This window comes from Macrobrachium nipponense, chromosome 26 (assembly GCF_015104395.2).
Source record: "Macrobrachium nipponense isolate FS-2020 chromosome 26, ASM1510439v2, whole genome shotgun sequence".
NCBI classification, from domain to species: domain Eukaryota; kingdom Metazoa; phylum Arthropoda; class Malacostraca; order Decapoda; family Palaemonidae; genus Macrobrachium; species Macrobrachium nipponense.
Window position 1 is genome coordinate 64,341,484 of NC_087215.1, and position 23,781 is coordinate 64,365,264.

Genomic DNA, 23,781 nt, shown 5'->3' on the forward strand with positions numbered 1-23,781 from the left:
ACGACGGGTCATTCCAGTGGATAAGCCGGAGAGTCCCAGGTCTCCAAGTAGATCTCTTCGCCTCACAAGCGAACCACAAGCTCCCTTGCTATGTGGCCCCCAACCTGAACCCTCTGGCTTATGCCACGGAGACCCGCCCTGTCTTAGATTGGGATCAGTGGAGAAAAATTTATTTTGTTCATGCCACTTACCTGACAGATATATATAATCTGTATTTTCTGACGTCCGACAGAAATTTCAAAACTCGCGGCACACGCAGTGGGCGGCCAGGTGGTGGTAGTACCCATTCCCGCCGCAATGCGGGAGGCGGATATCAGGAACCATTCCCATTTTCTATTCATATTTTTTTTCTGTCGCCGGTCGGTAACATCTGTTTAACAGACCTCTGCTCAGGATTTTTTGGAAATTGACTCGCTTTTAAGTATCTGATTGATTTTTTTTGGTATTGAATTGGATTGTTGAATTGGCATGCGCGATAGTGGACCGTTTTTGATTTTGGATTGACGTTTTCTCTATAAGATATGTCTGGGATCAAGTGTTGTGAGTTTCAGAGTGTGTGTGAGGGCTGATTGTAAGGTGAGGCTACCGAAAGCATCGGTAGAACCCCCACACAGTATGTATGAGTTGTAGGGGCTTAATTGTTTGATTGATCATCGGTGCAATGAATGTGAGAAATTGACTGATGATAGAATGAGTATATAGTCCTATCGCCTTAAATTGGAGCGCGATAGATCAGGAGGTCTTCCTCAAGGAGTGGTTCTTCCAAAGGTAAGACTAACATCTCTCCTGCATCTAACACCTGTATGTTTTACAACCCTAAACCTGTGTTGCCTTCGGGCTCTGATTCTGTGTCGGGAGAAGCGAATGCTCTCTCTATGATTTTGGAGTCTCTTCGCACTCTGGAGACCAAGGTGAAAGCCTTAGAAACTGGCTCGGTGCAAGTGTGTGATCGTGCCCCCATGTTGTGGAGGGGCGTCAGATCGGCCCCATAATCTCTAGGCCTAGACCTCTATCAGACTCCCAAGACCCAGGGAGGAGGTATGTCGAAAGCCGCAAGAGGGTTACGGGGGCTTCCCACCGATCTGGCGTCCCGTTCGGCAGACCATGTAGCAAAGACCCAGGCTGCCAAGGACCGTGCACGAGCACGCGTCCTGAAAGAGTGCTTCTCGTCCTCCGAAGCGTCCTCCCCGCGCAAGGGGTGGAGCGCTCGGAGAGACTCTCGTCCGTTAAAGAGGACGTTCTTGCGGAGGACGCTTCACGTCCTCTTTCGCCGCTTTCGTCGGAAGACGCTTATGATGTCTTTCCGCCTCAGAAGAGAGGTAGGATTTCCTCCGATGAGGACGCTAGGTTGCGTGCACAGGCGCGTATACCTGAGAAACAGGTAGCTGTACCTGTGAGAAGGAAGAGGCGTCCCCTCGCGTCTTCTCACAGGATCAGTCCTGCTTCCTCTGCTCATTCTTCCCGACGAAGAACATTCTTTTGTCCCTTCAGGACCAGCTATCCTCGCTTATGGCTCAGAGGACTCGCCCAGCAGCAGTCGAGCCTAAGCGAAGGAAGGACCTTAGACTGCCTGTCAAGAGGACTAAGCAGTCTCCTTCGCCTTCTCCTACTTCGTCTCGTTCGCCAGCGCATTCGATCGCTTCTCCCTTCGGCGATTCGCCGATCGTCGTCCGTCCGCTAGAAGACGTTACGTCAGGACGCTTTTGAGGAGGACGGCTCTGTACGAGGACGTTCGGCAGGACGTTGGGCAAGACGCTCGTCAGGACGCCTTGTCAAGACGCTCGTCAGGACGCTTGGCAAGACGCTAAGCAGGACGTTCGTCAGGACGCTTGGCAGGACGCTAGGCAAGACGTTCGTCAGGACGCTCGCCAGGTCGCTAGACAGGACGTTCGGCAGGACGCTCACCAGGACGCTAGACAGGACGCTTGCAGGAAGCTCGCCAGGACGTTCAGACCTCCTCCTTTCAAGACGTTTTTTGGGGATTCTGATCAAGAAGTCTTTCCCCCAGACGCTAGTTTACGTACACAGGCACGTATACCAGCGAAGAAATGTAAGGACGCTTCTCGAGCAGGTGAGACTGCTGCGGAAGGCGCTGAGGACTCGTCCTCCTCAGACGCTCTACCGTCAACGAGCAGTAAGCGTCATTAAAGAAGACAGCCGTATTAGGCTGCATCTATCAAGGATAGGGGTCCTTTGATAAAGCCAAGACCCTCCATTAGGACGCCTTCTCCTGACAGACGGTCTCCTCTTCCGTTTAGAGAAGAAGAGAGCTAAGTATTCTGCCGAATCGGCTGAGAGGAACCTTCTACAGCCCCTTCTATCTCGGACTATAAGGTCCTCGTACGACTCTTGCGGTCTTTGTTTGAAGATAAATTTCAGCCCGCAGCTCCCAAGTCTCCTCCTTCGCTGTTTTTTCCTCATCTAAAACTGGGAAAACCCCGGAGTTTGTAGAGATGAAAACTTCTCTATCAACAAAACGTGCTTTCAAAAAGCTCCAGGACTGGATGATACGAAGGAGAGAGCAAGGTAAGACGACCTTCGCATTGCCTCCTACTAGACTTAGTGGAAAAGGGGGCATTTGGTATAGAACCAAAGATGAAGTGGGAATTCGTATCCCTTCTTCTGCTCAGGGAGATTTCTCCAGCCTTGTGGATTTGCCAGAGGAGGTCGCTTTTACCCTCTGCCACCAAGGTAACTTGGACCGCGTCGGAGACTGACCATTCATTTGAAGGGTCTGCTCAGACGCTGGAAGTCTTCAACTTCCTTGACTGGTGTTTGGGAGTTCTGGATATGCAAGCGAGAAGCCCAGAATCTCTTAGTCTGGGGAGCTGTCCAACGTGTTTAGCATGGTATGGACAAAGCCGTCAGGGATGGTTCGGTTTCGGAGGAGCTCGTATCTCACTTTGGAACAGCTTTATTAAAAAAGAGAGCTTTGCTGTGCAACTTCACAGCTCGTTCGGTGACGCCAGCCCAGAAAGCGGATTTGTTGTTTTCGCCTCTTTCGAACCATCTCTTCCCCCAGACTTTGGTTAAGGACCTGACGAACAGCTTACAAGAGAAGGCTACTCAGGACCTTTGGCCCAGTCTAACTAGACGGTCAGCCGTACCTTCAACCTCTTCTTGGCTGCAGTTCGTCCGCCGAAGAAAGTTAAGCCCTTTCGTTGGGGCTCCCCCCCCTCGAGTAGCAGCTCCTCGAGGGAGAGGGTTTTCACGAGGAAGAGCTTCCTTTAAGCCAAAGCCTTCCAAGTGAAAAGCATGTCCTTCAGACACCAGTCGAGCCAGACTGAAGTATTTTGCGGGAGCGTTGGAGAGAGAGACACGGACTCTTGGTCCCTCAAGATCGTGGAGCAGGGGTACAAGATCCCCTTTTGGACCTTCCTCCTCTTTCTACGACTCCCACCCAGAGACCTTTCTCCATCCTATCAGGAGAAAAGAAGAAAGTCTTGTTCGATCTTCTTCAACAGATGATCGACAAAGAGCGGTGGAACAAGTCGCGGACCTGCAGTCTCCAGGTTTTTACAACAGAATCTTCCTGGTACCAAAGCATCGTCAGGTTGGCGTCCAGTTCTAGATGTGAGCAGGCTCAATCTTTTTCGTGGAAAAGATCAAATTCACGATGGAGACGCCTCATTATGTTTCTGGAGCGTTGAGACCGGGCGATCTGGATGGTATCCTTAGACTTGCGGACGCGTACTTCCACATCCCGATCCACCCTCTTTCAAGAAAGTATCTAAGATTTGTCTTGAACAACAAAGTATGGCAGTTCAGAGCTATGTGCTTCGGACTGACCACGGCTCCGATGGTGTTCACAGTGTGGTGATGAAGAACGTAGCGAGGTGGCTACACTCTTCGGGAATAAGAGTTTCCCTATACCTCGACGACTGGCTGATCAGAGCGTCGTCGAGAGAGTGTCCTGAAGGACTTGCAGTTCACTTTAGCCTTAGCGAAGTCCCTGGGACTTCTGGTCAACCTCGAAAAGTCGCATCTGACCCCAACACAGTCCATCGTGTATCTGGGGATTCAGATGGATTCAGTGGCTTTTCGAGCGTTTCCGTCCCAGGAACGTCAGCGGCTAGGCTTAGAAAAGATCTCAGCCTTTCTAAGGAAAGAGACTTGCTCGGCGAGGGAATGGATGAGTCTGCTGGGGACCATTTCTTCGCTGGAAAGGTTTGTTTCCTTGGGAAGACTGCACATCAGGCCTCTCCAATTCTTCTTGGCAGACGAGTGGAAGGCCAAAGACGATCTCATGCAGTTATTGAGAATATCGATTCCTATCAAGAACCACCTAAGATGGTGCGGTTGGACCCATCAGAAGCTTCAAGAGGGCGTGTCCCCTAAGTCTTTTGAGCCCGACCTAGTTTTGTTTTGTTTTCAGACGCTTCCATCACCAAGGATGGGGAGCAACACTAGGGGGAAGAAGTGTCAGGCTCCTGGAGAGGGGCAACAGGTAGCCTGGCATATAAATGTCAAAGAACTGGCAGCAGTCTTTCTGTCCCTGCAGTTCTTCGAAAAGAGGTTGGAAAACAAGATTGTTCAGATAAACTCGGACAATACCACAGCACTCGCTTATTTAAAAAACCAGGGAGGAACACACTCCAGAACGTTGTACTCCCTAGCGAGAGAGATTCTGCTGTGGGCAAAAAGAAAGAAGGTGACTATCCTGAGAGATTCATTGCAGGAGTGCAAAACGTCAGGGCAGACCTTCTCAGTCGTCGAGACCAAGTCCTTCCGACGGAATGGACCTTGCACGAGGACGTTTGTCGAGACCTGTGGACGCTGTGGGGACGTCCACTGGTCGACTTATTCGCAACGTCAAGGAACGGAGAGACTTCCTCTTTACTGCTCCCCGGTCCCTGGATCCAGAAGCAATCGCGGTAGAACGCTTTGCTTTGGAATTGGACGGGCCTAGACCTATATGCCTTCCCACCATTCAGATTCTGGGGGTAAGTCATGAGGAAGTTTGCGGCCTCGGAAGGGACAAGGTTAACCCTGATCGCTCCGATGTGGCCAGCGAGAGAGTGGTTCACAGAGGTCATGTCTTTCCTTGTAGACTTTCCAAGGACATTGCCCTGGAGGAAAGATCTACTCAAACAGCCTCACTTCGAAAGGTTTCACCAAAACCTCTCCGCTCTGAGTCTGACTGCGTTTCAGACTATCGAAAAGTTGGCCAGAGCGAGAGGTTTTTTCGAAAGCAGCTGCGAGAGCAATCGCACATGCGAGACGTGCTTCCACAAGAGCTGTTTACCAGTCGAAGTGGGCTTCCTTCAGGGCATGGTGTAAAAAAGGAGGGAGTTTCCTCTTCCTCGACCTCTGTGAACCAGATAGCTGATTTTCTGCTATTTCTCAGAAATGTGCAGAAATTAGCGGTCACCCTACCATCAACGGGATATATAAAAGCATGTTTGTCAGCGGTCTTTAGGCACAGAGGCCTAGACCTGTCTGACAACAAGGATATTCATGACCTTTTGAAGTCTTTCGAGACCTCGAAGGTTCCTCAAATGAGACCTCCATCATGGAATCTGGATGTAGTCCTGAAATTCCTTATGTCGAACACTTTCGAAACCGCTTCAGACGCGTCTCTTCGAAACCTGACAAGGAAGGCTCTTTTCCTAACTTCTCTTGCGACGGCTAAGAGAGTTAGTGAATTCAAGCGTTTAGCAAGTTAATGGGCTTCAAAGGGGACAATGCTGTCTGCTCGTTGAACCCATCTTTCTTGGCGAAGAATGAAAATCCTTCGAACCCTTGGCCGAAAGACTTTCGAGAGTCAACGGTATGTCAAGTCTGGTGGACCAAGAAACCCAGTAGAGAGTCCTTTGCCCGGTAAGGGCTCTCAAGTTCTACGTGCATAGAACTAAAGAGGTAAGAGGTCCCCTCAGGTAACCTCTGGTGCTCTGTGAAGAGGCCAGAGTTTACCTTTATGCGAAGAATGCTGTGGCTTTCTTTCTAAGGGACACCATCGGGAGCTCATTCATCTTTCCAGAAGACTGATTTGAGCCTCTTCCGAGTAAAAGCGCACGAAGTACGAGCCGTCGCTACCTCTCTTGCCTTCCAAAAGAACATGTCAATCAAGGACATCCTTGATTGCACCTTTTGGAGGAGCAACTCCGTCTTCGCCTCACATTACCTAAGGGATGTGAGAACGATCTATGACGATTGTAATGCACTGGGGCCATACGTTTTCTGCGGACACAGTATTGGGGTCCGGAAGTAGCTCTTTCCCTATTCCTTAGTTAGGTTTAAGTTAGGTTGTTGTGTTTTTAGGTTGTGGTGAGTCTTATGTGAAGATCTCCCATCCTTTAGTTAGTTTTTTTAAGGGGTTTTGTGTATAGTTGGTCAGGTGGTGGTCAGTTGCTTCGTTGCCCTCATTTGTATGGCCTCGATGATCTTTTCACGCTGAGGTCTCGCACCCCGTTTTGACAGATCATCCAGAGCGCACCAGCACTACAGGTCTCCACCTGGCTGGCAACTCTGTGATTAAGCAAAAGCAGCCTTACTGACATAATCACATAGTCTACTTTGCAAACAGGTAAGGAACCAAGATGTATATCATCTACTTAATTTAAGTTTTCCCCCAAAAAATCCTATTCTGTCTCTTCCCACCATCCGAAGGTGGGATTCAGCTATATATATATCTGTCAGTAAGTGGCATGAACAAAATGTTATTGTTATTATACAATTAAGTTTGTTCATACTTACCTGGCAGATATATATAATTAAAGTGCCCACCCTCCTCCCCTCAGGAGACAGAGGCAAATAATAAAAAATGAATAGAATAAAAATGGGAATGGTTCCTGATATCCGCCTCCCAGCGGCGGGAATGGGTACTACCACCTGGCGGCCCACTGCGTGTGCGCGAGTTTTGAAATTTCTGTCGGACGTCAGAAAATACAGCTATATATATATCTGCCAGGTAAGTATGAACAAACTTAATTGTATAATAACAATAACATGTTTTTCCTCCAGTGAATCTTCTCTTGAAAGTCTTAAGCAAGCTGAGGACTTTCAAAGGAATAGTACTCTGATTGCACCGGACTGGCCAAGAGCAACTGGTATCCTCTTCTTCTGGAATTGGGTCTCCGACCTCAACGGATTCCCAATCCCAAGCTGTCACAATCAGTACAAATGAGGACTGTGTTCGCTTCCTCAGGAATTCTTCAGACCCTAACTTTATGGACTTCATGAAGTTTGCGGCTAATAAAGATGCTAATATTGATCCACAAAATATTCTCTTCCTAGAATCAGATAAGAGAGAGTCAACCATTAGACAATATGACTCAGCTGTTAAAAATTAGCATCTTTCCTGAAAGAATCAAACACTACAACCATGACAGTTAATCTAGCTATATCCTTTTTCAGGTCCTTGTTTGAAAAAGGTTTAGCAGCTAGCACTATTACTACTCATAAATCGGCTTTGAAGAAGATCTTTCAGTTAGGTTTTCAGATAGATCTGACTGAATCTTATTTCACGTCTATTCCTAAAGCCTGTGCTAGACTTAAGGAGCCACCTTCTCAAAGGCCTACTGCAGTTTCATGGTTCTTAAATGATGTCCTCAAACTGCTTCAGATACTGACAACTCGTCTTGTACATTCATAATGCTTCTTAGGAAGACATTATTCTTATTAAGCCTAGCTTCAGGAGCTAGAATTTCAGAACTGTCGGCTCTATCCAGAGATGCGGGTCATGTGGAATTCCTCCCCTCAGGAGAAGTTCTGCTTGCTCCGGATCGTAGCTTTTTAGCTAAAAAATGAGGATCCTCTGGCAAGGTGGGCTCCTTGGAAAGTCATCCCACTTCCCCAAGATCCTTCTCTCTGCCAGTATCAACTTTAAGAGCCTTTCTATCTCGTACATCCTCAAGATCCTCAGGTCCTCTCTTCATGAGAGAAAAAAGGTGGTACTTTGTCAGTAAAAGGTATTAGACAACAAATCCTTTACTTTATTAAACAAGCCAATCCTGATTCATTCCCAAAAGCACATGACATCAGGGGAGTAGCCACCTCAATTAATTACTTTCAACATATGAACTTTGAGGATCTTAAAAAGTATACTGGATGGAAATCCCCGACAGTCTTTAAACGTCATTACCTAAAGTCCTTGGAATCTTTAAAATTTTTCAGCAGTAGCAGCGGGAAACATTGTTTCTCCTGCATACTGTATAGTAGTCGTAGTATAGATCCAGGTCTCCTTTCTACCTACCTCAGCCAACATGCCTCACCCTATCGCCATGCTACTCGGATATCCTAGCCTTAGCCGCTGAATCATACCAGTGGATTCTCCCTTATTTTTTTGCTAGGGACATCCACACTTGTACTGATATTGTACTTCAGTGTACCTACCCTTATTTTTATGCTAGGGTAGGACACAATGTGTTTGTATATTATGTAAATAATTTTCTAAGTAAATCTAATTTGTAAAAATTACACTGCATTATTATATTTACTGTGTTTACTGTAATTTTAAGTACTTTACATTACTAACTTTCTTTTATGTTACTGTTTAAAATAAGTTAGACTTAAGTACTTAGTTTATATGCTGTAATTGATTTACTTATATTATATCCCTCATTTTACAACTGCTTTTCATTTGTCCCTTTTTTCCCATCTTGTCTGTTTCTCTGGTACTCTTTCATAGGCCGACACGAGCTGAGCCCAGAAAAGGGATTTTGACGAAGGAAAAATCTATTTCTGGGTGATTGGCTCGTGTCGCCCTATGAAACCCACCCTGTATTGTTTGCCCCCCCCTGCAGGACAAGATGTTTTTAGATTAAGGATGACCGCTAGGGCGCTGCTGTCCGTGGCGTCCTCTAGTAGTTAGTAGTAGCGGCTGCATCGCCCGTTGGTATCAGCTCTCTCTTGTGGGGATTCTGATTGGAAGGTCTAATTGGTGAATGTCTCGTGGTAGTGTTCCCACTCGCCCCTATTACCATACCGACACTTCTTTTTAAGAGTGAGCGAGTCAGTGTTTTACTGGACAATTTTCTAATTTTGTTTTTCTCTGGTAATTTTAGATTAGAATTTTACCTAGAAAGAAGTGCATATTAAGCGGGATCCTTTCATAGGGCGACACGAGCCAATCACCCAGAAATAGATTGTTCCTTCGTCAAAATCCCTTTGTTATAATACAATTAAGTTTGTTCATACTTACCTGGCAGATATATATAATTAAAGTGCCCACCCACCTCCCCTCAGGAGACAGTGGCACTGATAAAATATGAATAGAAAATGGGAATGGTTCCGGCTTGATATCCGCCTCCCAGCGGGCGGGAATGGGTACTACCACCTGGGGCCCACCTAACTGATTGTGCCCGCGAGAATTTTGAAATTCTGTTGGACTTCAGAGAATACAGCTATATATATATCTGCCAGGTAAGTATGAACAAACTTAATTGTATTATAACAATAACATGTTCCCATTTGTAACCAAGCCATCAAGGGCTTTAAAGCATTGTCTATAATTTATGATAACCTAATCATTGTTTTAAATTGAGAGCTTGTCTCCTGATTTTATCAGTTATGTATTAGGTTCCATTTGGTGAAGCTGAAAATGAAGATTGGTCTTGATTGACAAGGGCTGTACCTGTTGATTTTGTGTTTTCATATGAAACTTTAGTCCTTGCAAAGATCAATTAACTTCTTTGTATTACTGTTAAATATTATGAAAAACAATGTCTTGCATGTCTTAGAAAATGTAAATTTAACAATTTGAGCAAACATTCTTTTATTTTGTGATATTAAAAAATTATAGGTTTTCAAGGAATTTATTAACTTGTTTTTCAGCATGTCTGGTGGAATTCTTCGAGAGGAACGGGTGAATGGTGTGTACTGTCATAGTTTACTGAACTTGTCTTTTGCTTCTATGTTGGCGCAGTACAGAAAACTATTGTTTTCTGCCTATGGTCCAAAAGGAGGTACACTTTTAATTACTAATTCTGTGGGAAGAAGTACTCTAGCATCATCTTCAGTTGATATTACAAAACAATTGTCATTTGGTCATCCTTGTGCAAAGTACATCAATGCGCTGATTTCTGCTCAAAATGCATCTTGTGGTCTAAGTGGTCTATACACTGGCATCCTTTGTGTGCGACTTCTAGAAGAAGCTCTTTGTTGTGAAGGTAACACACCCCACTATGCAATTGCAGATGTTTGTGAATGGATAATAGACCAGCTTCTGACTCAGATGGCTCAGTTTCCTGATCAAGTAGTAATAGATATAGATATTGGAGACATACAACAGGTGTCATCCTTTGTCAAAACTATTTTGGGCTCAAAAACGAACTTAAATCTCCCTAAAGCAGAAATGGACAACTTGAGCATTCAGATTGTTAGAGCTTTTTTGAAGAGCATTCCAGATGAAGGTTTGACAACCAAATTTGGTCATGTGAATGTGTTGCAAGAAGGCCCTCCAGGATCAGATGCTCGAGTTTTTGAGGGATTACTCTATAGGGAACCTGAGTTTGATACAAATCTATCAAAAAAAATTGCCCAGCTGCCCAAAGTTATCAATATTTTACTTTTTGCAGTTCCATTGTCACCTGATGTGGAAAAAACATCTTTACTGTGGACAGGCACTTATTCAAAAGAGGAAGCCTTTATCAGTAACTTGGTTGTCTGTCTTTTGTCCATTTTAAGGGACAAAAATGTTCATGTGCTTGCAAATCAGAAATACATCCATCCTGCTATCAAGTTTGAATTAGAACGTAAAGGTTGCATAGTACTGGAAAGACTTGGAACAATAGCCACAGATTCTTTGATGAAACTCAGTGGTTGTCAAGCTATTACAAATGTGAGTAATTTAAAACAAGAGGGAAGTAATGCTGTCTTGGGAAAGTTATCATCCATGCAATATGTCAGACTACGAGGGAAAAATTATTTGCTCTTGAAACAGGATTCAAGTTGCCTATCTACTCTCTTGCTCCCCGAAGTTAGTCCTACCACTGAAGGGACTTTGAAGGTAAGCTATACATCCTGACCAGTTTTAAAGGATAAGAAAACAATTCATGGTATTTTAAGAAATATTCTATATTAACCTTACTCGATTAGGGGCTAACGGATAGGAATAAAAAAAATGAAACCAGGTAAATCATTGAATTTTTACCTACATAGGAATAAATTTGCTGTCAATGCATGCACTAAAAACACCTTATGCATACACTAAAAACAGTAAATGTCATGTGATTTATGATTTAATTTCCCAAAGTACCTATGACAAAATAAACCCCAAAGCATTTTCTTGAAAGCCTTTGTTTACGTGGTTCGGAAGTCACGTAAAGCTGTAGGTCCCGTTGCTGAATAACCACTGGTTCCATGCAAAGTAAAACCACCATACAAACAAACAAGCAAACAAACAATAAAAGCCTTTGTTGTAGGCTGTTTTGTAATTTTACTATTAGGCATTTTCGTAACTTTTAAATGTAACTTGTTTCCAGACAGTGGTAATTTACTTATGTCTTTTTTTTTCATCTGTTATTATAATATTAATGTGGGAACATTGGTGATAAAATGCAGGGAGGTGATGGAAATGCTAGCAAGGATTGTGGCCTGGAGATAAGTTATAAAGGACTTGGCATAAAATCCATTGGAAGTGATGTGAAAAAATATAAATTCTGGTGGAGTGGTAGTGATACAAGGCAAAATTGGGTGGGCATCAGGTTAGATATAAAGTGGCTGTAGATGTTATAGAAAGTGGGTGAATAATTGAAAGAATAATGAAGATGATGATCTTTGGAAATACAGTAATGCACATATTTTTTGGTTTAATTTCTCAGAATTACAAAGTATTCATAGGAAGGGATTTGTGCCCAAAATGCATTACAAACATAGAGGGGAAAGTGAGTTGAGAACCTTTTTATAATTGCTGGGCAGGTTCTAGAAATAGGTAAAATATAACTGTTACTTTATTGGACACACGGGACTGGCAAGGTGTGAAAGAGAACTAAGAAAGACCAAATGCAGTATGGATGAAACAGAAAGATATAACTAGACTGCTGGTAAACTGAAATATCCCACAAGTAGAGGGAGCGAGCAAATATGATGTGTACATAAGACTGATACTGTATGAAGCAGAAAAATGGACTCTGACGAATAAAATGGAGGATATTTAGAAAAGCTGTAACTGTAGAATGTTGAGATTCATGGCCAAAGCATGGTGGGAAGGTTATATTGCAAGTGGAGAATTGATGGAGAGATGTGGCATCCAGAGGCTGGACAAGACTAAAAGCAGTAGATTTGGAAGTATGTACCGTAACTGGACAAAGACCTGTAGGAGGACCTAGGGAATCATGGAAATAAGGGATAGATGAATAAGCCAATTTCACTGTAGTTTTGGCTAGAAGAGCATATGACAAGAGGGAATGCATCTCATGATTAGCCCCATAATGTATATGATGATAATGTTGGTAATATAATTCACCAACTAAAGCTACATCAAAATGCTTTTAAATCACCCCATATTCTGTCAGAACTTCACATGCTTTCTGATTTTGCCACAGCTTCACTTATTACTTTGTACATGCAAATGTTGGACATCCACAAACAGTGGGACTTCAAACTTTCTCTTTATCCAGCTACACATTTATATTTGAGATTTGCTGGATTATATCACACCACATTTGTTTTCTACATGATGGTGAGTGTATAGCTTGAATTTTCAATGTTTACTTGAGATATAGTCAGGCACAGTTTCCTTTTCATGTTCGTTGGTTCATTAGCATTAATCCCTACTTATGATGTGCGGCAGTGTCCCTTCAGCCCCAGCTGCATTTCTTTCTGCCATGGATTGTTAATTTTTATTAATTATACGTGTATACATTATATTCTATGAAACTCATATTTTTTTTATATGTCCTTTTTATTGTGTAGGGACATTTTATTCTAAGGAAGCATGATAAGCACTTTCATGATGTTTTGATTTATGCTGTAGAATTACATGATCATTATATATAATTGGTAAATTGTATTTTTGTTTTATTATACAGGTATATTCTTTTGACTTCTTGGAAATGTTTTATAATGAAGACTTATAATCTATATATGAATAGAACATTTTTCTCTAAATACACATGGATTTTTTCTTTCTATATTGTCCCTTCCAGTTTTCTCAATGGGTGTAATCATTACTTTGTTACATGCTCTTCCAAGGTTGACTAAGCAGTTTTTTCATTGTAATTATTGCATTCATGTTTCACACTCCTGGATTTTGACCTGTTTACTTGTGTACATACTGCTTACACCTTTACATCCCATAAAACTACCTAATAATGGTAATAATACTGTTTAAAAGGCAGGCATATTTTTTTATTCCTTGCTGCTTCAGAATTTTTATACATTCAACTTACCTGTCAGATATATACATAGCTATTGACTCCGTCGCGCCGACAGAATTTCGAATTTCGCGCACACGCTACAGGTAGGTCAGGTGATCCACCGCGCTGCCGCTGGGTGGCGGGAATAGGAACCCATTCCCGTTTTCCATCAGATTTTTTCTGTCGGCCATACTGGCAACATCGTTGTTGGTATCTCCTGCTGGATTTCGTTTTTGGATACAATTGATCATTGTTTTGGACCCTTTGGTGACATATTTGGATCGTTGTACTGGCATACGCTTTTGTGGATCGTTATTTGGATTTTGGCTTGGAATTTTCATCATGATGTCTGATTCTGGAAGTGTGGTGAGAATGTGTGTGAATGAAGGGTGCAAGGTGAGAATGCCGAAAGCTTCGGTTGATCCTCACACTGTATGTAAAAGATGCAGGAAGTATGAATGCTCGATCGATAACACTTGTCATGAATGTGAGAGTTTGAGTGCTGAAGGGTGGAAGTCTCTAACTTCTTATTTAAGGAAATTAGAGAAAGACCGGTTAAGGAAGTCATCTTCCAAAACCAAGCCTAGCTCTCAATCTTCAAGTGGTTTGCTGAGTAATATTGTACCCTCCTCAACATTATGAACGCTCCTTGTAATATTTCAGGTCCTTCTCCGAATGCAGATCCTACGGACTCTGCTTCGGAGATAGCAAGCCTTAAAGCTGCGCTTATGAAAATGGAGCGTAAAATGGCTGCCATAGAAGGTAAGCAAAGTAGTGCTGTGGAAAGTGATGTGAATTTCCCCAGTGAAGTGGAGGAGGCGTCTGATTGGCTTCACAACGCTCCCAGGCCTAGACCTCTTTCAAGCTCCCAAGCCCAGAGGAGAAGGAATGTCGAAAGCCTTACGGAGGTTATGGAGGATCCCCACCAGTCAGACGTCTCTTCGGCAGAATCTGTAACGTCACAGACTGCCAGAGAACGCATTAGAAAAAGCGTTCTACGTGAATGTTTTTCGTCATCGGAGAATTCCTCACCTAAAAGAGGATGGAGATCAGCGGATCGTTCTCGTCCCTTGAAGAGGATCTGGGAAGAATCGGGCATAAACTCGAGTCCGGAACGTTTTTCGGAGGACTCCCCGACAGAGAATAAGAAAGCAAAGGTTTTGGCTTCTCCCGATAAGTTGTGGGGAATGGAGAAAGAAGGCTCTCCTTCCTCTCGTTTAGACCAGAGAGAAGAAACGACGAAGATATTAAAGGATATGCAAGAGTCTATTGCTTCTCTAGTCGGGGTTCTTTCGAGAGATCCTCCAAGAAGAAAGGATGTTAATCTTCCTGTGAAGAAGTCAAAAAACCCTTACTATCAACCTCCCAGAAAAGAAGATTCTTCTTCGGATGAAGGGTCTATTTTTCACAGACCCGCGAGTTCGGGGCGCGAGGCGCCAGCCAGGCGTGAAGCGCCAGCCGAGCGCGAAGCGCCAGCCAGGCGCGGAGCGCCAGTCAGCCGCAAAGAACTAACACGTAAGCGCGAGGCTCCAATCAGGCGCGACGCGGCAACCAGGCCCTATCCGATATCGCAGGAGACGACTAGGCGCGAGAAGCTGGCCAGGCGCGAGGAGCCAGCCGCGCGTGAGAATTCCTACAAGCAGGAAGAGACAATCAGGCACAAGGCGCCATCCAGGAGCGTAGCGCCAGCCAGACGAGAAGCGCCAGCCAGGCGCGAAGAGCCAGCCAGGCGCGATGCGCCAGACTGCCGAGAAGCGCCTACCAGGCGAGAAGCGCTAGCCAGGCGCGAGGCGGCCGCGAAGAGACATACAGGCGCGAAGCGCCAGCCAGACGCGACGCGATAGACGGCCGCGAAGCGCCAACCAGGCGTGAAGCGCGAGTCGAGCGCGAGGCGCACGCCGCGCAAGAGGAGCCAGCGAGGCGGGGCGAAGCGCGGAAGCGCCTAGCGAGCGTACGGCGCCAGCCGCGCCGGATAAGATTCACCAAGCGCGAAGCGCCAGTTCAGGCGCAAGGCGCAGTGATCATGACGAGGCGCCAGCCGCGCAAGAGGAGCCAGCGAGGCGCGAAGCGCTAGCCGAGCGTGAGGCGCCAGCCGCGCGAGAAGATTCAACCAAGCGCGAAGCGCCAGTCAGGCGCAAGGCGCCAGCTGATCATGAAGAGCGGCAAGAGCGAGAAGTTATAAGGGGTAATAGAAGATCTTTTCATGTAATGTCTTCGGATAGCGAGTCTCCTACAAGTAGAAACCCTAATGCAAGGAAGCAACCTGGTACATCGAAGGTTACGGTTTCAACCTCCATGTCTCAGGAATGTTTTTGGTGTATAAGAAAGGGAGAACTTCTAGATCTGTCAGTCTCTCTCCTTCTAGGAGTATTTCTCCTATAGGGAATATGTCTACGGACAAGAATCTAATAAAAGAGCTCGCTCTCCTTCTAGGATGGAGTTGGATGAGGTGTCGGAGGAAGAAACCCGAACAATGAGGGGGTATCTAACTACAAAGTGTTAGCCTCTCTTCTCCTACAAGAATTTGGAGACTCTCTAAGCCCTGCAGCTCCTCCTTCCCCGAGATCTCTGTTCTCCAGTACGAAGGTTCCTAAATCGTCTTCATATTTAAAAATGAAACCAGCCATATCAATGAAGAAGGCTATTCAATCTTTAAATAATTGGATGAAGGTGAAGAAGGAAGCTCAGAAGACAGTTTTTTGCACTCCTCCATGTAAGCTCGGAGGTAGGAGGGGAATATGGTACAGGACAGAGGAAGCGATGGGGCTTATGCTTCCATCTTCCGCGGAGGCGGATTTTTCAAGCTTGGTTGAAGCATCGAGAAGACATGCTTTGAATACAGCTAAAGCATATTGGAGCATGTCAGAATTGGATCAACACCTCAAGGGACTTTTCCATGTACTAGAAGTTTTTAACTTCTTGGATTGGTCCCTTGGAGTGCTGGCCAAGAAGGCAAATGAACCAGATGTTTTAGAACCTGAAGTTTTACATTGCATTTTATCCTGTATGGATAAGGCGGTTCAGGATGGATCGGGAGAATTGTCATCTCTATTTGGAGCAGGAGTAGTGAAGAAGAGATCATTATTTGGTTCATTTCTAACCAAAGCGGTTTCTCCTTCACAAAGGTCAGCCCTGTTATACGCTCCTCTCTCGGATCACCTTTTCCCTTCGCACTTGGTGAAGGAGATTTCAAAGTCTCTTGCTGAAAAGGCAACCCAAGACTTATTAGTACAATCCTCCAAGAAATCAAGACCAACAGTACCAGTAGCGAAGAAGACTACTCGTACTCCGGTAGTGCCCTTTCGGAGAGGTTCCACCTCTCGTCCTGCCAACGAAAAGGAAGACAGCAGAAAAGCGAGGAAGGTCCTCTCGTCCTCCAACGAAAAGGAAGACAGCAGAAAAAGCGAGGAAGGTCCTCCTTTAGATCTTTCAAGAAATCAAAGTAGCAGCGAGGTCCTCCAAACATCTGTAGGGGCCAGGCTCCTAAACTTCATAGGGGAATGGAAGATAAGGAAAGCCGACCCTTGGACGCTAGCAGTCTTGGGGAAAGGTTACATTATACCTTTTCAGGACAGACCACCTTTGTCGAATTCCCCAAAGGAACTGTCGGCGAAGTACAAGGACCCTGTTCTGAGGGAGACACTTCTTCAGATGGTGATAGGAATGAAGGACAAAGAGGCAATAGAAGAGGTTCAGGATCCTTCCTCTCCGGGGTTTTACAACCGCCTGTTTTTAGTTCCAAAGGCATCCGGGGGATAGAGGCCAGTCTTGGACGTGAGCATTCTGAACAAATATGTGGAAAAGAAAAAGTTCTCGATGGAGACTTCTGCCTCGGTACTTTCAGCCCTGCGAAGAGGAGACTGGATGGTCTCTCTAGACCTGCAGGATGCATATTTCCACGTTCCTATTCACCCGTCATCAAAGAAGTATCTCAGGTTTGTGATTCAAGGGAGTCTACCAGTTCAGGGCCTTGTGCTTCGGCCTCTCCACGGCTCCACAGGTATTTACGTACCTGATGCGGAACGTAGCCAGATGGCTACACCTGGAAGGCATAAGCGTCTCTCTGTACCTAGACGATTGGCTGATAAGAGCAAAATCCCAGGAACAATGTTTGGAGGATCTGAAGAAAACATTAGAATTGACAAAGATTAGGACTTCTCGTGAATCTCGAGAAATCGCAGATGACCCCCAGTCAGGACATAGTCTATTTGGGGATTCAGATGAATTCTCGGGATTTTCGGGTTTTTCCGTCCCAAGAAAGGATTCTTTGGGGGATTCAGAAAGTTACATCCTTCCTAAAGAAAGACAGGAGTTCAGCCAGGGAGTGGCTGAGCCTTCTAGGGACTCTTTCTTCCCTGGAACAATTTGTATCCCTAGGAAGACTTCATCTAAGGTCTCTACAATTCTTCCTAAAGAGATCTTGGACTTGGAAGAAGGGCCATCTGTCGGACACTTTTCCGGTAACATTAGAGGTGAAGAAACACCTAAAGTGGTGGCTGCTCCCACTCAAAGAGAACAAGGGAGTGTCCCTAGAGGTTCGGAACCCAAACCAAATCTTGTTCTCAGACGCTTCAGAAACAGGATGGGGAGCGACTCTAGGGGCAAGAGAAGTATCTGGCAAATGGAAGAAAGAACAAAGAGATTGGCATATATGCAGTGTTTCTGGCATTAAAATTCTTCGAGTCAGAAGTAAGAAATCAAGTGATTCAAGTCAACGCAGACAACACCACGGCGTTGGCTTATATAAAAAAACAGGGGGGACGCACTCGTTTTCCCTATTCGAGATAACGAAGGATCTGTTGTCATGGACGGAGGAGGAGGAATATTACCCTCCTGACCAGATTTGTGAAAGGGGAAAGAAATATCAGAGCAGACAGGCTCAGCAGGACGAAACAAGTTCTCCCCACGGAGTGGACTCTGCACGAGCAAGTCTGCCAAAGTCTGTGGAACCTGTGGGGAAGGCCGCAGATAGATTTGTTTGCGACGTTCCTGTCAAAGAGGATAGAGAACTTCTGCTCCTTAGTAGAAGACCCGAGAGCGATAGCGGTGGATGCCATGCTACTGGAGTGGTCGGGACTCGACGCTTACGCTTTCCCTCCATTCAAGTTGCTAGGAGTAGTGATGAAGAAGTTCGTAGCATCAACAGGGACGAGATTAACTCTCATCGCCCCGTTTTGGCCATCCCAAGATTGGTTCACAGAGGTACAGGAATGGACAGTAGACTATCCAAGATCTCTTCCAAACAGGATAGATCTTCTCAGACAACCCCACTTCAAGAGGTTTCATCAAAACCTCCCCGCTCTCGCTCTGACTGCCTTTCGACTATCGAAAGTTTGGTCAGAGCGAGAGGCTTTTCAAGCAAGGCTTCGAAAGCAATTGCTAGAGCCCGGAGATCGTCAACTATCCGGGTCTATCAATCGAAGTGGGATGTGTTTAGAGATGGGTGTAGAAGAATAAGCTGTCCTCCTCCGATACCTCTGTGACCAATATAGCAGATTTTCTGTTATTCCTGAGAGAGGAATCCAATCTGTCCGTAGCTACAATAAAGGGATACCGAAGTATGCTCTCAGCGGTATTTAGAAATAGAGGCTTAAACTTGGCAGAGGATAGAGATTTGCACGATCTCATAAGATCGTTCGAGACGTCAAAATCTATATCCTCTACTCCGCCAAGTTGGAATCTGGATGTGTGCTCAAATTCCTTACATCGAAAAATTTGAACCTCCCGACCATGCCTCGTTCAGGGATTGGACGAGAAAGTGTGTTTTTCTCATAGCCTTAGCGACGGCTAAGAGAATAAGTGAAATTCAAACTCTGTTTTTGGCAAAAAATGAGAACCCTTCGAGACCATGGCCAAGGAGTTTTGAGGTGAAAAGTCTTTCAAACTTAATGGGAGACGAAATTGAAAGAACTTTATGCCCGGTTAGAGCTCTTAGGTTCTATCTTAAAAAGAAAGAAGAGTTGAAGGCATGTAAACAAAGTCTATGGTGCGCAGTTCGGGACACGAAAAGACCAATGTCCAAGAATGCGCTAGCGTATTTTATTAGAAGTGTGATTATGGAAGCTCATAGCGATTGTGCAGAGGATTCCTTTAAATTATTACGAGTTAAAGCTCATGAGGTAAGAGCAGTGGCAACATCATTATCATTCCAAAAGAATATGTCCATGAAGGACATTATTAATGCGACCTATTGGAGATGCAACTCGGTATTTGCATCCCACTATCTTAGAGATGTTAAAATTACCTACGACAAGTGCTTCTCTCTAGGTCCTTTTGTGTCTGCGGATACAGTGCTGGGACTGAGGACACATACCGATCCTTAAACTTTTATGAAAAGTCTAATACTTCCATACCATACTGGTGGGATGGGCTCTAACTTTCTTACCTGACGGCTAGTTGTTGCACAGGCGGCCATGGCCTTGTTTAGGTAAGGAACTTTTGAGTTTATCTTACAGGATAGGCTTGGATAAAAACGGTGTCTTTGATTACGGAGATCTCCACTATTTGAGGCAGTTTTTGTGTTACTATTGGTAAAAGTGCTTGGTGTCGCACAGGCGGCCATAGCCCTTGCTAGTGAGGAACTAGAAATGTGCCTTTTAAACGGAGTAGGATTAAAGACATTGTCTAAATTCGTACAGGGACCTCTCCTTTTAAGACAGTATCAGGATTTTCTGCTGACAAGAGTGCTTGGGCTAGCACAGGCGGCTTTTGGTGCTTTTGACAGTATGAGAATGTGCATAGGTCTTACAAGCGAGGTAGTACAAATTGAAATTATATGTTGTTTATTTTTATTTTTATTTATTTTTCATAAAGAATTAGGTGTAAAATATTGTGATTGAGTTTTTTGGTTGTTTGCAAGGAGTCCGGGGATGACTTCTTGCAATCTTAGATACATTTGGTTAGGTTAAGGTGATCAGGATCGGGATTGTGCTCCTTAGAAAAAAGGTTCTTGTCATATAAGTGGATTGAAACCCTTTGACATAGCCCTTATAGGATCGGCCAAGTAAGTGGATAAGACCCCTTTGGCAGACCTACAAGAACTCTTAGCAATAGATCAATATCTCGCTGAGGCTCTTGAGACTAAGCAGACTCCTGGGCATTAACCATGAAGTCTTCAGTCTAAACAGGTAGGAACCAAGGTTTTATGTTATTAATACCTACAACGATTGTTGTGTTTTCCTGTTAAATCAGTTATTAGCTGTCTTTACCTCCCCCCTCCAATGGCCTTCGTGAATCAGCTATGTTATATATCTGACAGGTAAGGTTGAATGTATAAAAATGATATTGTTATGATACAATAAAGTTTTTTTATACATACTTACCTGGCAGATATATACAATTAAACTACCCACCCAGCCTCCCCTCAGGAGACAGATGGTGTAGAAAAAATCTGATGGAAAACGGGAATGGGTTCCTATTCCCGCCACCCAGCGGCGGCGCGGTGGATCACCTGACCTACCTGTAGCGTGTGCGCGAAATTCGAAATTCTGTCGGCGCGACGGAGTCAATAGCTATGTATATATCTGCCAGGTAAGTATGTATAAAACTTTATTGTATCATAACAATATCATTTTTCCATCAGTCAAACATAACTTCTAAAGTACTTTGTTAAACTTGCCCTGTTCTTTTGGCATAAAACAGGTTACGTATTATGTTGATGAGATTGTATTACTTTTTCTCCCATGCAGCTTTCTTTATTGTATTGAAGGGTTGCAAATTACTTTTGTTCATAATGAAAGACATAATAAAGTGTCACATGCTTCTTATTAGGAGGTTACAGAAAGCTGCCTTGCTGCCCTGAAGATGGCTGTTGTAGATGGGAAAGTTGTTGCTGGTGGTGGATGTTTAGAGACCTGGCTAGCAACTCAAGTGATCCATATGGTGAAAGTGAATATGGATTGCCTTGCATCCATGGCAGAAGTCCCGAGTCATCACATTGTCAGAGTATGTACTTTCTGAAAATATCTCTTTACTGAAATAAGTATAGAAATAGTTTATTAACCAGATTAATTAATCCAGAGATGTGGATTTTGAATATGGTAACACTCATTGTTTGTTGGCACTATAGTATATCTAAGCCACAATGAAATTATTTTACCTTTATTTAGCTGCTGTGAGGATTGGCAAGGGTACTATTGTGGAAGATATTTAACGGATCTTTTGTTGCCAGAGTTACAATGTAATGGATGAGGGAACGCTGAAATGATGTTTCTTTTGTCATATCCTTCTTAGAATGCTGACTATGTATTAGCAGCATAAATGGTTGTTTCTTTTCTGTGTACAGGCAGTCCCCGGGTTACGACGGTCTCGGCTTACAACGTTCCGAGGTTACGACGCTTTTCAATTATATTCATCAGACATTATTTCCAGGGTTACAACGCATGTTCCAGGGTTACGACGCATGTTCCAGGGTTATGACGCCTACAATGCTCATCTGGCAGATGAAATATGACACCAAAAATGCAAAATAATCAATATTTGAAGGTTTTTTTGATGAAAAATGTCATAAGAATGCAGTTTATATAGTTTTCAATGCACCCAAAGCATTAAAAGTAAGGTTTTCTTAGGAATTTTGACAATGTTCCGGCTTACGATGATTTTCGGCTTACGACGCGTCTCAAGAACGGAACCCCCATTGTAACCCGGGGACTGCCTGTATTTAGCTGACATTTTTATGAATACTGAATCCCTGTTAAACACAATTATTTTTAGAACAAATGTCATTCATCTTGAAAAAAAATCACTGTTGATCACATCCATTTTCTGGATACAATTTCCTTGACAGATTCATCATTGAATCAAATCTTAAATGTTTCTGAAAATGTTAGTGGGTTCTAAGGTAGTTACAATAATTGCCAAAACATCTTAAAATGGTAGGTGATGCAGACAGTCAGTGGACTTCCTGTTCTGCTAACCCACAATGAAGTAGGTTTTAAGATGGCAGAGGATGAGGCGAGGAGATGCCTCAGTCATTTTCTAGAAAAGTTTAGTTCCCCTTAACAATTCTCATGGCGTGTTAAGGGCATTGGTAATCATAAGATTGAGAAATTTAACTTCTACCTGAGAGTGCTATGCTCTGGTGCTATAAGATTTTTCATTATTTATGGCTGTTTGTTTATTGACATATTTATTTATTGATGATTTTATTTGTATATGATATTTAAATCTCCAGTCTCCACTGAAATTTTTTTCACAAAGGGCCACTTTATTAAGGATTTCAGACCTGTGACCTTATTTGTGAGCCTTGTTTAACTACAATTTTTTTTAGGAATAATAACTCTTTTATTACAGGTTGGCAATGCCTTTGTTCGAGTGTTCATGGAACTCGCCATCCAAGTAGCAGGCGGCTCATCAACAACAAAATTTGACTGGTGTGTTGATTCTGTCTTTCACCACCTATGGTATTCTCAGGAATGCCTGGCAAATGGAGAATCTCCTCAAGAGAGCTTTACTGAGCAGAAACTGCACAAATGTGTGTGTGGCTTGTTGACAGATGAAACCATCAAAAGCAAATATGGTGGTTATTGGTATGACTTGGATTTCCAGATGAATCAGAATGTTCTTCAGGGGTCACCAGAGTCCACTTGTTTTTGTGAATCATTGATGCAATTGGATAATACAGAGGGAGAGACATTTTACCATGACTCAGAATTACAAACAGAAGATCCCGATGTTGGCATTGACAATGACAGCTTAGAAGAGAAAGTTGCCATTGAAGATGATGTTGATAGTTTGGAGAAGACTTTAAATAGCCTGGAAGAAGAAGGTGATAGCTTAGAGGGAAGACTAGAAAGTTTAGATGATGATGTGGATAGCTTAGAAGATGTATTGGATAAAATGGTGGATCAAGTACACACAAAACATAATCCAAAAATTATATTCAATTCTCAAATCCCAGATGTGTTATACGACAGTTACCTTGCAAAGTATAATGCTATGCGTCTTGCCCTGGAAGGTTTCACCCAGTTGTTTCAAGTAGGTTACTGTGTGTATGACTAGCAATTTTATTGTATGAACTATAGGCAATTCTCTAATTGTGTTAGAAATTTTTTATAAATGTATTTCAATGAATAGTATGTGAATGGCCATGCATGTTATTGAGAGATGTACAGTAATAAAATAATTTCTAAATTTGATGTTTTACTGAAAGGACATTTTGATTTCAGGATAGAAGATCTGCTGAAAAGTACCTCTGCATCTTATCGTTATAGCTAGTGAGTTTGCAGAAAGAGAGGATACTGTAACGTAATGTGAAATTTATTTGAATTATTTCATAATTTTGTGTAAATATATGTAATACATTCACTGTACAGTACAAATTTTTGCATTTCTACAGACTGAAAGTTCTTTATACTGTGAACCCTAGATATTATGATATAGTACACTCAAGTATTTATTATGTGATACTTTTGTCATGTACTGCTTCATTTCTTCTACCTGTGATTAGAATTCATATGGTAATGTAAATACTGTGAGATCTTAG

At 43.6% G+C, this 23,781-nt stretch overlaps 1 protein-coding gene across 1 annotated transcript in view; it reads left to right on the forward strand.

The window, feature by feature from the left end:
* LOC135200341 (molecular chaperone MKKS-like) overlaps positions 1-23,429 on the forward strand; it is a 71,113-nt gene extending 47,684 nt beyond the window's left edge. The window contains exons 4-6 of the mRNA XM_064228914.1: positions 9,775-10,948; positions 21,069-21,242; positions 22,590-23,429. Of these exons, the coding sequence (XP_064084984.1) occupies positions 9,776-10,948; positions 21,069-21,242; positions 22,590-23,297 (2,055 nt within the window). The 5' untranslated portion in view covers position 9,775 and the 3' untranslated portion in view covers positions 23,298-23,429. The remainder of the gene's footprint in view (positions 1-9,774; positions 10,949-21,068; positions 21,243-22,589) is intronic.
* The last annotated feature ends 352 nt before the right edge of the window (positions 23,430-23,781 follow it).